A 14,177-nucleotide genomic window follows, 5' to 3' on the forward strand; every position below is an offset into this window, starting at 1 on the left:
TTTAGCTGGAGAGCCAGCTCAGTGATTAAAAGCACTGGCTGCTCTTGCAGAGGACCTGGGCTCAGTTCCCAGCACCTACGTGGAGGTTAACAACCATCCTTAACTCCAGTTCCAGGGGATCCTGACACCCACTTCTGGCCTCATAAGAATTGAACACATGTGGTACACATACAAACATACAAAGACTCATAAACATAAAATAAAGATAAATAAATCAGCAGGGGTGGGGTGTATGGCTTTAATGCCAGCACTTAGGAGACAGAGGCAAGCGGATCTCTGTGAATTTGAGGCTAGCTTGGTCTACATGGTGAGTTCCAGGTCAGCTGGGGCTACAGGGAAACCCTGTCTCAAAAAACAAAACAACAAAAAAATCAAAATCAAAGAGATTAAACTACTTCTACTACTAATATAATAATATAGATTTCGGGCTTTCCCTGCGCCCCATCCACAGGTGCTGTGGCCCTGGAGCCATAACAGGACTGTGGAAAACCGCAGGTGACAGGAATCTGGCTTCTGCTCTGCCACCCGCCCCCGGCCTGTCCTCACCCGGGGCCCCTGGCACGTCGGGGTCTGCCTGTCCCAGCACCCCAGCCCAGCCGGGTTCACACGGCTTAAATTTCAACCCATGGTGGGCGAAAGGTGGAGACCAGACACGCTTGATTTCCAATTTCTCGGAATAAAAGCCACTGGGCCATCTTTTGTCAAGTGGAGGGGAGAGAAAAATTAAAAAAAAAAAAAAAAAATCCCATTGCAAAACTCTGAAACAAGGGGGTAGTCGCGGCCGGGAGGCAGAAACGTTCCGGGGAAGGTTGGTAGGAACAAAGGGGCCTTTTTCCCTCTGGGCGGGTTTGGGGGAGCCAGAGGTGTGGTGGTTTGAGAATTAAACAAAACCTGTCAAAGTCCTTTGCCAGAAACAGAGAGACAGAGGAGCTAGATTGCTACACGAGGTTAAGAAGCACAGGTTTCTACTGTTTTGGGCCGGGTGGGTTTTGATTTGGGTGTGCGTTTTTATTTTCTGGGACACCTGTCCCTACACCAGGTAAAAAAAAAAAATAGAGCTAAAAATGTCAGCAACATGGGCAACTGGCCCAGCGCCGCGGGGGAGCCTGTGGAGACGCTTGGAATCTGTCCCCACCCACCCTGTCGTCCCATCGGCCTTCCCTGCAGAGCCATAACTTCCCCTCCCTGGACTCTCAGAATGTTCCAGAAGCTGTCTTCTACAGCTGGAATCCACTTGCCAGCTAAGGAGACTGAGGAAGTGGCCCAGCTGTACCCACCAGGCTGGCCTTGTCCCCAGTCCCCACTGTGGACAGGGTGACAACGCCTTGGAACGAGGTGATAGTGGGGTGTGAGTTTCAAAGCTGTGCTGGGCTAACCTCAGCTCCTGACCCTCCTAGCGTCCTCTGCTTCTCTGTGCTCTTACCCCAGGAGCACTGCACATGCACAGCTCCCACCCACTGTTTTCAGGACCATGGCAGCTGGAGGATCAGGAGTTCAAGATCCTCCTTGGTACACAGGGAGGCCCGCCTGGACTAAGGACACCCTGTCTCAAAAAACAAACCCACAGGGGCTGGAGAGATGGCTCAGTGGTTAACAGTAGTTAAGTACACTGGCTGCTCTTGCAGAGGACCTGGGTTTGGTTCCCAGCAACTACATGGCACCTAACAACCTCCCCTAACTCCAGTTCCAGGGACTCTGACGTCCTCTTCTAACTGCTGTGGACACTGCACAACACGGGTACACTTACACACATGCAGGCAGTACACTCATACACATAAAATAAAAGTAATAAATGGAATACTTTTTAAAACCCAAGGCTGGGCATGGTGGTGCACACCTTTAATCCCAGCACTTGGGAAGCAGAGTCAGGTGGATCTCTGCCAGTTCAAGGCCAGCCTAGGCTACATAGTGAGTTCAAGGCCAGCTGGGGCCACAGGGAGACCCTGTCTCAAAAAGACAAAAACAACAAAAAAACCCAAGCCAACAAACATCAACACCAACAAAATGTCTCTGCTAGCACTCCACCAAGCCCTTTCCTCTTCCTGGTTGCGTTGTATTCCACAGTTCTTGCAAATTTCATCCTACTCGCCAGGATGCCCCTTCTTGTGTCCTTTGTTCCCAGTGGCCCATCTGTGAAGTGCTTTTGTCTTGAAAGGAAGTGAGGAAGGAAGGAGGGAAGGAGGGAGGGAGGGAGGGAGGGAGGGGGGGACGGAAGGAAGATAGGAAGATACTGAGCATGCTTCAAAAATCCTAGTTTGCTCTCTGTCTTGACAGGCTCTTCTCAACTGGAACTTCAGAAGGTTATAGCAGAGACTGTCTTTGAGTCAGACTCCTGGGCTTGGACATGTTCCCAGGCTGGACCCTGACTGCCCCTGCCCCCTGCCCTGGACTCTGAGGGACCTCAGGTGCGCTGGTTCCCGCCCCCCTAAAGGTGATGCAGGAGTGGGGCATCCCCTGGGGTCTGGACAGAGGCCTGGGTGGCAGGCGCAGGCAGGCCTGCACTGCTGGGCGGACAGGAATGAATAAACAGACTCCTTCCATGGAGGCACTGGGGGTGGGGGCCGCTTTGAACCTCTAGTTTGGCTTGGGATGTTTGGACAAGGCTGGCGGCCAGGGGGGTGTCATCAGAACTAAAATTAGCCTGTGTTTCCCGCTCAGCCCCTCCCCTCGGGCCCAGGAGGGAGGCTGGGGCCTGGCCGGGGGCCCCTAAGTCTGTGCTTGCACTGTGCAGTGGGCCAGACACCCAGTATAAATCATCGCGCTGGATGCACCAAGTCACCCGGGTGTCAGCACCACTACTAAGGAGTCTGTTATTTCCATTTTACAGGTGGGGAAACTGAGGCACAGCAGCATCAATGGGCTCACAGACACATGGCTCATAGTGGCATATCAGGATTTGAACTCAGGGCCTACAGACTGTAGCCTCACCTTTGAGACCTCCTGGAAGGCTGGGGGACCAAAGTGGTGATGACCTGGCATAGATGGCATCCCTCCTCCTGGAGCCCCTCAGGGTGGCCACTCTTTTAGGGCTCTCTGTTTTCTTTTTTCTTTCTTTCTTTTTTTTTTTGTCACTGTGCTGGAAGCGGAACCCAGGGCCTCCTGCATGTCAGGCAGCTCCCGGATGCCCAGATGTAGGTCAGGGGTCTTTTGGAAAGCCTATGGCCGGGCAGTTTGTTAGCCATCAAAGTACATCAGGTCCAATTGGGGGACACAGAGATGCAGGCTGACACTACTCATCTCATTTGCCCTCCCTCAATACCCAGGGGCTGCAGTCTCTGGCACACAGCAGACACATGACCAGAGAGGCCTCCCCACCCCCACCCCTGGCCCCAGCCACCCGCAGGTCCCCACATGGCTGTTACTGATTTTTAGCAGGGGCAGGAAGGTGTGGGCTGATGGCACCTGCTCCCACTGCAGGAAACTCCATTACGGGGGTCAGAAGGTGAGAGCCTGGCCAGGAAACGTTCCCCCACCACCTGCACAGGGACATGCCTGGGGTCCCTTGTATGCAGTCTCACATGAGATGACCCCTCTGGTGGCTGTTAGCTGTCGGAAGGCCACTTGGATGGGGACTCCTGGGCCTCTAGTTTACGTGGCTGCTACTGCAGGTGGGGGCCCTGTGCAGTGAGGCAGAGAGCACTTGGGACTCAGTCCAGAGAAGGGCCTGTTCCCTTCTTCAGACTCCTCCACATGCTTCACCTTTCCTTCACACAGCACGCAGGGGCACTGGCACTCCCTCCAGATGTCCCGGGGCTCTCCATTTGCTGTGTGACCTTAGTTTGTAAAATGCGATAAATAAATCCCCCTGGCTCCCAAAAAGAGGCTCTGCTAACACTGACTCAAAGTATCAGGCAAATTAAAATGAGACAGGACGAGGAGCCGAACAGCAGCCACTGCGGGTAGTGTGAGAGGGTGGAAGGCTACAGCCTCTTTGTGAGCTGAGATCCCTCTCAAGGCCCTCCAGCTTTCCCTACACAGCCCAGCTGTCACGTTCCTACTGTGTACGCAAAGGAGGTAAAGACTTGTGTCCGCCTCACAGAAACATATGCCTGCGGATGTTTATTGAACTATTTGCATGATCACCGGATTTGCAAGCAGGATGTCCCTCAAGCTGGGCATGGGTAGCACATACCCGTCATCCTCCCACTCAGGAGGTAGAGGCAGGAATATGGTGAGTTTCAGGCTACATGGTGAGACCTTGTCTCAAAAACATAACAGAAAGCACACAAGAATCACTTCTGTGTGTGTGTGTGTGTGTGTGTGTGTGTGTGTGTGTGTGTGTGTGTGTGTGATTTGCTAGCTGAATAGAATCAACTGCGTTATATCCAGATAAGGGAATATCACACAGCTCTAGAAAAGGAGCCAGCAGCACATGAAAACACTATGGAAACCTTTTAAATGGATATGACTCATTGGAAGAAGTTAGTTGGAAATGATTCTAGTTCTAGAACATTGTAGAAAATGAGGAACTATAGAGGCAGGAAAGCTGAATGGCTGTTGGGCTGGGTGGGCCAAGGAGGGGTCAAGAGGAGCATGGGGCATGGGGATCTTTATGGATAACAAGGACATAAAGGGTTTTATATAGACAGGCACTTTGCTCTTTGAGCTCACTCTTGCTATAAACCTATGCATGCTGTCTAATTAGCAGCACATTTTTGGGAAGTGTCATGGACACAGTAGATTCCTTCAAGGAAATGGGTTTTGACGGGGAGGAGGAACAGTCTAGGGAGGGGTGGAATATTACATTACCATTAAAAGAGGGAGGTAGAGTGTGGGAGAGTGTTGGGCTGCCTGCTCCTTCACAGCCATGCGAAGCCTACCAACCTGTCAATCCACCCAGGAGCTGCCATGAGCAAGGCCCACCCTCCAGAGCTGAAGAAACTTATGGACAAAAAGTTATCATTGAAGTTAAATGGCAGCAGACATGTCCAAGGAGTACCGCGGGGCTTTGATCTCGTGATGAATCTTATGACCGATGAGTGTGTGGAGATGGCGACTGGTGGGTAGCAGAGTAGCACTGGAATGGTGGTCATACCAGAAACAGTATCATGTTAGAAGCTTTGGATCAAGTTTAAACAATGGCTGTTGGCAGAGAAGTCCATGTTCCCTCCCCAAAGGGCCTGTTTTACTATGACGTAAAATCTGGTTGTGTACATTTTCATATGAAAGTTTTTGCTAAATAAACTTTTGTAATACTCTTAAAAAAGGGGGGGTGGGGGAGGGGAGGTGGAAGCAGTCTCCATTAGCCAGGAAATCTGAGATGTATTGTTAACAACTAATGGGGCTCAGCAGTTAAGAGCACTGGCTGTTCTTACAGAGGACCTGGGTTCAAATCCCAGCACCCACATGGCAGCTAACAACTGTCCATAACTCCAGTTCCAGGGGATCTGACACCCTCTTCTGACCCCCTTGGGCGTTGCATGCATGTGGTGCACATACATACATGCAAACACTCATACACATAAAATAAATCAGCAGGGTGTGGTAACGCACACCTTTAGTCCCAGCACTCAGGAGGCAGAGGCAGGTGGATCTCCATGAGATTCAGGCCAGCCTGCTCTACATAGGGAGTTCCAGGCCAGCTGGGGCTACAGGGAGACCCTGTCTCGCTCATACACATAAAATAAATAGTGTTTTAAAAACAAAGAAGTACAAGGTGTGCAGAGCAGTGGGGTAGCTGCCTATGGTTGCAGCATGGGAAAAGGATATACAGCCTGCAGCCTTCGGCTTGGAATAGCTTTGAGACACCAACCTGTGGGCCTCTGGGGATGGTGGTGGGGCGTGTGTGTGTGCCTGTGTGTGTGTGTGTGCGCGTGTGTGTGACTGGTTCTCAACACCCTTTAAAATCTTTTTCTTGAGTTCTGTAGCCAGAGTCTGTTTTACCTATTGAAAGGGGGAAAAAGTATATTTTAGACATTAAAAAAAAGGCAAAGAGCTTTCGGGGGTTTAAAAAAAGTTTTGTTTTTTTTATTTCAGTGAGGTTTTCAGCCAGGCACAGGCCTCAGCCCCTTAGGTGTGGGCGGAATGTTCTCCTCCTGGAGTCCTGCCCACAACCTGGCTCCCACCTTCCCAGGTTCAGCAAGGGTTCAAAGCCCACTGGGGGATTTTGGAGGTGAGGCGTGGGCTGAGCTGGGGCCTGAGTCTGGGCTGGGGTCAGGCCAGCACAGAGTGAACCCCTTGAGGCTCATTCTGACCACACAGCACTTCTGGGACGCCCCTGAAGGGCCGGGTTGGCTGCTGTGAGGGGCCGTGTAAGCTGGTGATGGGGCCATGCCTGGCTCCAAGGAGCAGAAGCTGGGCAGAATGGCTCTGTGCCTCAGTTTCCCCATAGGCAAAGTTTCTTTGTGTTGAGGGAATGGGGCTTGGGAGGCAGGAGTTGAGTCATCTCAGGAAATGGAAATCTTGCCTGGGTTTTATTTGAACATCAATCTCACTGAGGCCCAGGTTAGCCCTAACTTGTGGCTGGCATGACAGCTGTACAGTGAGTGTCACTGCACCCAGCCTCAGACCCTCTTCTAAGGTCCCACTTACCAGTGCTGGTGTCACCATGGCTGGGTTCTCTGGTGATGGGGATGAACCCAGGGCCTCATACATGCTAGGTGAGCTCTGCCACTGAGCTACACTCTACCCACTAAGTCACTGAGCTACAAGCACTCTAACCACTTAGCTACACTCTACCAAGTCACTGAACTACAAGCACTCTACCCGCTAAGTTACCAAGCTACAAGCACTCTTCCTGAGCTGTACTCTATCCATTGAGCTACTGAGCTATAACCATTCTACTCACTGAGGTACTGAACCACAAGCACTCTACCCAATGAGCTACATTCCCTGGCTTCAGAGAAACATCTCTTGAGCAAGGTGCATGGTGTGGTGAGTGGCCAGTGTCCGCAGACCTCTGTGCACTGTCACCCAAGCCCACTGCACAGACCCTGTGGCCTTTACGTTGATTTATTTAGTGTGCTGTGCGTGTGGTCCTTCCACCATGTGGCAGCAAGCTCCTTCACCCACTGGGTCTCCTCACCAGCCCCTCCACTCAGACTCTGTGCTCCTCTAGGGGGAAGCTCACCTATCCGTGCATTTCACATCTGATGTATTTCACTCCTCCAAACAGGTGGGGACCTCTCAGGTTTTGTTTCCTGATGGAAGGCAGCTCAGACCTGGTGCATGGAGGCTGCCCAGTCAGACCTGTGCTGTGACTCTCCCTGACCTTCCTCTGCCCCACTGTGACCCCCCCCCCAGTTAACAGGGAGACAGTGGGGAGCCCACCCAGACCCACTCAGGACCTGAGCCGCTGCTGGCGTCTGCAGATCCCCCACTGAGTGTTTAGAGGAACTAGGAGTATGTAAAGTGCAGCTACAGCCCAGCCCTGGCGGATACGGGCTGCAGTCCACCACACACATGACGATCGGAGCTAGAAAGCAGGAGGGAGGGGGGGCTCTGGGTGAGGACTGCGGCCACCTGGGCAGGTGATGGGCCACTGGGATTGAAACTGAGGAAGACATGCTTAGGGGCCATGAGAGGGAGAGCCATTCCGGCAGAAGACATGGTTATGATGGTTATGCAAAGGCCCTGGCGGGACAGCATCTGGTGTGTCGGAGTAGAGGGGAGGAAGGATGAGATGGCATGGCAGGGCCCTTGGGCTACAGGGAGGACATGGGCGGAGCCACAAAATTCTGTGGGCAGAAGGAGCCATTTGTCCCTGGGCTGCACCTCAACCTGTCCTGCTGACATTTTCTTCATCCAACACCAGAGGTCACTGAAGCCAACAGGGGCTGGTCACCAGCAGCCAGGGCAACAACATCAAAGTCATGTCCCTACTGGGCCCTTTGTCTCCAGGGTCCCCAGACCACCCTGCAGGGCCCATGCCATCCTGATGGCTTGGCACTGGGCTTCCTTAGTCCCCTCTGCCCTCCATGGAAGGCTGCTGTAACGGTGAGGGTCAGGCAGTCTCTGTCAGGGGCTGAGGTGACGTCAGCCCCTCACTAGCTAGTAAATGTTTATGGCCACAGGGGCCTGGGTTTTGGGGCTCCTTGGAGCCCAGAGAGCATCCAACCCATCCTGCCCCTTTCTGGAGGTCTGAGCTGCAAGCAGGGGGCCTGGCAGGAGGCTCCGGCCCTGGCAGCTGGCCCAGAAGGGGCTGGTGGGTGGTGTGCAGAGCCCAAAGCTGCCTGGAAGAGGGACAGTGGGGGCACTGGCGTTGAATGACCCCTCCTGGGGCCTGGGAAAGACTGAGATGGCTGAGAGGCCAGGCCCCAAATGAGCCCATCTCCAGCTCTCCGGTGATGAAGGTGCTGGTGATGGGGAGGTGACCACTTGTCACGAAGCCTCTGTGGGGACACCCCAAGCAAAAGTAGGAGCAAGGGTGAGACGCAATGGGATGGCACATCCATGGGCACCTGAGGGGAGGAGGCTCCTCCTGCCCACCTGGAACCGTGTTATTGACAGACACAGAACCTACCCTACCCGAAGCTTGGTAGGGCCTGGACTCTGCTCCTCAGCTCCTACAGGGGTGTCTCTATCCTTTCCCGGAGAGGCCCAGGTAGAGGCTCAAGCTCACACGCTAAGCTGTCATGGGACCCCGACACATGAGAGCTGCGGATATGGCCATGGCCATGTCCCTGTCCCACCAGCAGCAGCGGGTGTTGAGTTCCTGGGGCAGGATGCAGGCTGTGATTTATATCCCTGAGGCCTGCTGGAACCTGCCACTTCCTCCTTGGCTGCCAGGAAGCTCAGCCAGGCGGGCAGGGAGTCGCCAGCATTCCCAGGGTCACCTAAATCAGTGGCTGTCAGCTGCTGGGCGAGGATCCTACAGGACAGTGACAGGGCCCTGTGGCCTGCTGGGTCCTGTCCCTCACCCCTCTCTGGGGCTTGTGGTGGCCACAGAACAGGGGTCTCTAAGCCAGGCTAGCCCACCCAGGGCTCTCCGCTCCATGGCCCAGGAACTTGGAGCACCCGTCTTATTTTCTGGGCACTAATGACTTTGGGGGTGGGTGACAGACAGGGCCAGGTTTCCACTCGTAGGTGGCCGACCTCGGGAATGCAGGCCAAGGCCAACCGGCTCCCACCCTGGTTTCCTGCTGGCTCTGGCAGGCAGCTCCCCCTCCGAGGGACCAGCCCTGAGCCCTTGGCCTTGGCATGGTGCATGCCAGGCTGGCAGGCAGGCACGTGTGGCCTTATCTTCCTGGATACCTCTGAGCCCCGGGTGCCCGGCACAGGCCCAAGCCCGTGTTGTTTTATCTGCCTCCCTCGTGGCTGGCGCGTGGCCGTAATCGAGCCCCCGGATGCTGGTAGACAGGGATACACCGTTTATTCACTGCCAAGGATCCACTCATACCCTGGGCTTTGGGAAGAGCTCCCAGCCCTCCAGCTGACCAATCTTCAGGAAGGCAGCAGCCGTACCCATGCTTATGCAGCCCACGGCTGCTGTCCCGTAGCTGTGAGCTGTGGAGAGAGACACCGTCAGGTGTGGGGTACTCCAGCCAGTCCTCAGGGACGGGGCCTGCCAAGCTGGACTTTCTTGGGGAACCCTCCAACAGCTGAGGAGTGGGGGCTTTGGAAACAAAAAACAAGGCCAGTGTACCCCTATAAACCTGTTGGGGGGATCTCATGGGGAGGGCCAAGCACCCCTTTGTCCCATGTTCGGGTCTGAACCAAGGGCTGCTGGGCCTTCCCATGTCCAGAACCCCAGCACCACACACAGTGGGAGGAGGCAGCTGGGCTGGTCTCAGTCAAAGCTGAGCTGTGGATCAAACCCAGACCTCAGCTGGCCCTAACTGGTGAGGCCCTGTCAGTCCAGAGAGTGTATAATGTAGGGAAGGGGCGGGGTGCCTCCCTACAGGGTCCAGGCCTCCACCCACTTGGGTGGGGACAGGCCACAGTCTGTGCTCTGTGACAGGGGTGGTCAGGGCAGAAGGGATCAAAGGGCAAGGGTGGTGAGGTGTTGGGCTGCACCTGCAGGTGTTGGCCTGGACAGCAAAGAGGGTCACCATGCAGACATGTGGGCAAGAGTATCCAAGGTAGAGAGCTCAGGTGTGCAAACGCCCAGGCAGGGCAGAGGACACAGTCATGCAAAGGCCCAGCTAGGGCAGAGGACATGGCTGTGCAAAGGTCCTGGGGCAGGGCCCTGTGTGTGGTGCATGCCTTTGTGGGGGACCTGCAGTAGTTGTGGTTGTTCCAGGGTGTTGAGATGGCAGTGACTTTCCCTGCCTGGTATGGGACAGAGAGGGAGGAGACTGGGGAGATCAGGTAAGGCCCACTCACTTCGGGCTCCCAGGGTCAGGCCTCCTGCACAGCCTCCAAAGAAGTAGTTGAGGGGGTCGTCCGGCTTTTCTCTGACCTGGGCACTGACACACGTTGTGAGGCCAAACATGGCTCCAATGGCAGCTGGGAGGAGGGGTAGAGGGTGGGAAACAGAGTTAGTACTGAGTCAGGTGCCCCCTCCACCATCTTTCTGCACCTCTGGCCAGCCCTACATCTAATCACCTGGAACCCCCACCTAGTAGTTGCCTGTCACCTATGGAGAAAGGCCCATGTCCCTAGAAGCTGGGGAGCTGGTGGCTGCCCCACCCGGCCATTGCTCACCTGCAGTGAACGTGTACCGGCCAATCCTGGCCACTGCTTCCAGAGCGGAGTCCGCAGGGTTGAGTATCACGCTGTAGGCAGAGGCCAGAAGGCCTGTGGTGTGGGGAGAAAGGGAGGATTCAAACCCAGGCCCACTGCTGCCCAGGTGGAGCCCATGTCACCTATGGGGTCTCATACCATCAAGTCTGCAGCTGTCCCAGTGCCCTCTGCTCACAACAAGCTTGGCAGTGGCTGGAGTGTAAGATGCCAGACCCTCCATGAGGTGGCTGTGCCCTCTGCCCCCACATCTGGCTGGCAGTGTCCCTCACACACCCACCCCTCAGAGTTGCTTATGTAACACAGCTGGAGCGCAGGTGGGCACTGCACCCCGAGACCATGCTGGACATGAGACCATGCTGGACACAGCCGTCCTTGGATGGCCAGCTGCCACAGGGACCTCTGGACAGAACAGATACAGATGGGTGACAGGGCCATCACCCACCGTCCTTCAGGCTGAATGGGTTGGCTCTGTGATCTGAAGTGCAAGGTATCCAGAGAGGCAGAGTCACAAGCCTGAGGTGGCCCAGCACTGTGGCCACTCTGCCCCATGCCCATTGTCCAGCCCTGGGGGATATGACACACAGGACCTTCCTTGGTGAGCTTTTGGGGGCCTGCCCTACTAGACTCACTGGGGAAACAGCCAGGTGGTTGAGCACAGCACCTGCAGTGTAGTGTCCCAAATAGACACAGACCCCGGGGACCCCAGCTGGAACTCAAAAGGTGGCAGGGGCAACCAGTCCTGAGTCTGCGCCAGCATCACCACGACAGAGCTGAGTGTGGTGAGGGTGATCCTGCATGTCTTGATGGGGGTTGGGCTGGACACAGGGTTGCACCACCCTTGGAGAAAAGGGACAGCCCTGGGGGACATCAGGAAGTGTGGCTGGGGTCACAGCAGTGACCGCCACTGACCACATGTGACTCAGAGCCAGGGCCACAGGCCTGGGCCTATGGAGCCTGAGTAGACAGGACCCCACTGTCCACAGGCTTCAGACAGAGGCGAGCCCCCAACAGCTGTACTCTGGAGGGACCTGGGGGACCCTCCCAACACACAGGCCTTAGCTGCCAGAGGCACCGACCCCAGCCCCGCCAGGCCACGGACCCTGAGGGGGCAGTGTCACCCTCCCGCCCACTCCCCGTGGGTGACGCTTGCCAGGCAGACCTTACTCACTCAAGTGTCTACTGTACCCCAAGCTGCCCAGTCTTTTTTTATGTGTACACATGTATTGCCTGCATTTAGATAGGGGCACCCGTGTTGTGCAATGCCTGCGGAGGACAGAAGAGGTTGTCGGATCCCTTGGGACTGGAGTTAGGACAGTTGTTAGCTGCCATGTGGGTGCTGGGATTCGAACCCAGGTCTTCTGCAAGAACAACCAGTGTTCTTAATCGCTGAGCCATCTCTCCAGCCCCTAAGCTGTCCAATCTTATGAGAGGCAGGCTGCCAGGGAACACAGGAGTCTGTAGTAAGAAGGGCAGCTCAGGGAAGCCCATGACTCCCCAACGTGGCGGCTGGGTGAGGGGACCGTCCCCCAGCCTCCCAAAGACACCCCCAGGAGCCCATCACTAGCAGGTTCTAGCCCTGCAGGCTCCATGTCCCCAGCGTCCCATAGTGCACAAGCGGCCTCTGCAACCACACAGTGGTCTTGTCCCTGTCTTGACAACCCCCCCCAACCATCTGCCCCTCAGAACCCCTGTGAAGGGGCTGCAGGTGTGGCTGGCTGAATCAAGCCCTGGGTGCCTCCCCAGGGAGGAAAGAAAAAACCCCACCCTGATCCCAAATGCTCAAGGGGGCCCCGTGGCACCCAAAAAGTTGTCAGACACTCCTGACAAGTGTGTCTTATTAAGAATTTTCCAGAGAGATGCCAGATATGGTGGCCCGCATCTTTAACCCCAGCACTCCAGAGGCAGATGGGGCTCTGTGTGATTAAGGCCAGCCTGGGCTACATAGCAAGATGCAGGTTGGTTGGGGCTACAGGGAGATCCTGTCTCAATAAACAAAAAGAATCTTCCAGAAGGGGGGCCAGAAGTGGGAGTGCAGGCCTGTCATCCCAGCACTTTAGAATGAAGCAGGCCAATCAGGAGTTTTAGCGCAGCCTGGCCCACATAGCAAGGGCCAGGCCAGACTGAGTTAGGTGGGGAATTCAAGACTAGGTTGGGTGACCTGTCCAGACCCTGCCTCAAAACAACATCTGGGAAACGGGGTGCACACACATGTCACCCCAGCACTGGGGCGGTGGAGGCATAAGGTTCAGGGCCATCTGCTGCTAGAAGGGGCCTCGCCTGGCCAGCCTAGGCTATGTGAGACCCTGTCTCAAAACTAATCCCTAGAAACCTCGGCCGTCCCTGGTCCCCTGTCCCCCCGACCTTAAAAAACTCCCCACTTTTTAATCCTTTTGCACCCTGATGACATGCGACCGCGACGCCAAAATCTCTCATTGAAAAGTCCCAGAGGGTCCCGCGCTGATGCTCCGCGCACCCCAAAACGCTTAGTCTGTGGTGTCCCACGGCCCCCGAGACCCAGCGCCTCGTGACTTCTGACCCCATCCCCGGCCCGGCTCACCGGCGCCACCGCCAATGGCGGTGCTGGCGTAGGTCTTACGGTGACACTCGGTGCCGTCGGGGATGTCTGTGTACAGACCAAAGAGCCTCTGTGCCATGGCCGCGCGCTGCAGGCCGCGTTCGAAACCCTCAATTCGCCTCCGCGAACTCAAGGGCAGCCGCCCGACAACTCTCGCGAGACTTCTGGTACGGAACAAAGTGAGGCAACAAGCGCGCAACTTTATTGAGAGCCTCGGACACGGACACGCGGTGGTCAGCATGCGTGCGGAGCCGGTAGGGCGTGGAAGCCTCTGAGAGGGTTCCAGAAGAGGGGAAAATGGGTCGTGCGCATGCACGGGGCTGAGTCTGAGCGCTTTCCTGAAGGGAGAAACTGAGGCTGGTCGCTGTAGGGAAGAAAATGCTGCCAGTCCTCAGCTCAGAAGAAAATTCTAGGACGGAATGCTTGTCCACGATTAGATTGACAGATATACAGACCAATCGTGGCGCAGATCTTACAGCGTATGGCAGGATTGATACAGACAAGATTGACAAATGAGACATTCGCAGTGCAAATGTCGCAGCATGAGACGGGAGCTGCAATGATGGGGCGGAGCTTAGCGAAGACATAGCCAATCCTAGAGCCAGAATCCGTACAGGGCGCGGTTATGCATACAAACCGGAATCAGAACCTAGTGCCACTATTTGGGGGCGAGGCCAGGGTGAGAGGCAGGAATAATCGGCAAAAGGACCAATCACAGTCAGGATCCTAACTGGTGGCTGCAAGAGCGCAATCTGCGCGGGTTGCAGAGTGCGCTCGGCTTGGGGGCATGGCCAAGAGAAAAGAGACTTGGCCAATCAGCATCCTGAGAGTTGGTTTGGGGGCGTGGCCAGGCTTGCGGCTTTACCCTGACGGAGACTTGGGCCTAGATGAGAATCAAAGGGGAGCGCAGTCGCCTGCGGGGGGTGCGACTAGGCTTGATTGCCCCGACCTCTGCGCCAATCATGTCCTTAGCTTTGGA

The 14,177-nt window shown here is 55.5% G+C and overlaps 1 protein-coding gene and 1 pseudogene across 1 annotated transcript; one reads left to right on the forward strand and one right to left on the reverse strand.

Annotated features, from left to right (window-relative positions):
• The first annotated feature begins 4,848 nt into the window (after window positions 1-4,848).
• Window positions 4,849-5,075, forward strand: LOC108491031 (annotated as a pseudogene).
• A 4,210-nt stretch (window positions 5,076-9,285) lies between these two features.
• Ndufa11 (NADH:ubiquinone oxidoreductase subunit A11) lies at window positions 9,286-13,371 on the reverse strand. Its single transcript, XM_008836924.3, has 4 exons — window positions 13,181-13,371; window positions 10,585-10,677; window positions 10,264-10,386; window positions 9,286-9,444 (listed from the first exon to the last, which is right to left on the reverse strand). Exons 1-4 carry the CDS (start codon window positions 13,275-13,277, stop codon window positions 9,332-9,334), a joined length of 426 nt encoding a protein of 141 aa, XP_008835146.1. The 5' UTR covers window positions 13,278-13,371; the 3' UTR covers window positions 9,286-9,331.
• Between the last annotated feature and the right edge of the window lie 806 nt (window positions 13,372-14,177).

This window comes from Nannospalax galili, unplaced genomic scaffold (genome assembly GCF_000622305.1).
Source record: "Nannospalax galili isolate Female #2095 unplaced genomic scaffold, S.galili_v1.0 scaffold77, whole genome shotgun sequence".
Taxonomy (NCBI): domain Eukaryota; kingdom Metazoa; phylum Chordata; class Mammalia; order Rodentia; family Spalacidae; genus Nannospalax; species Nannospalax galili.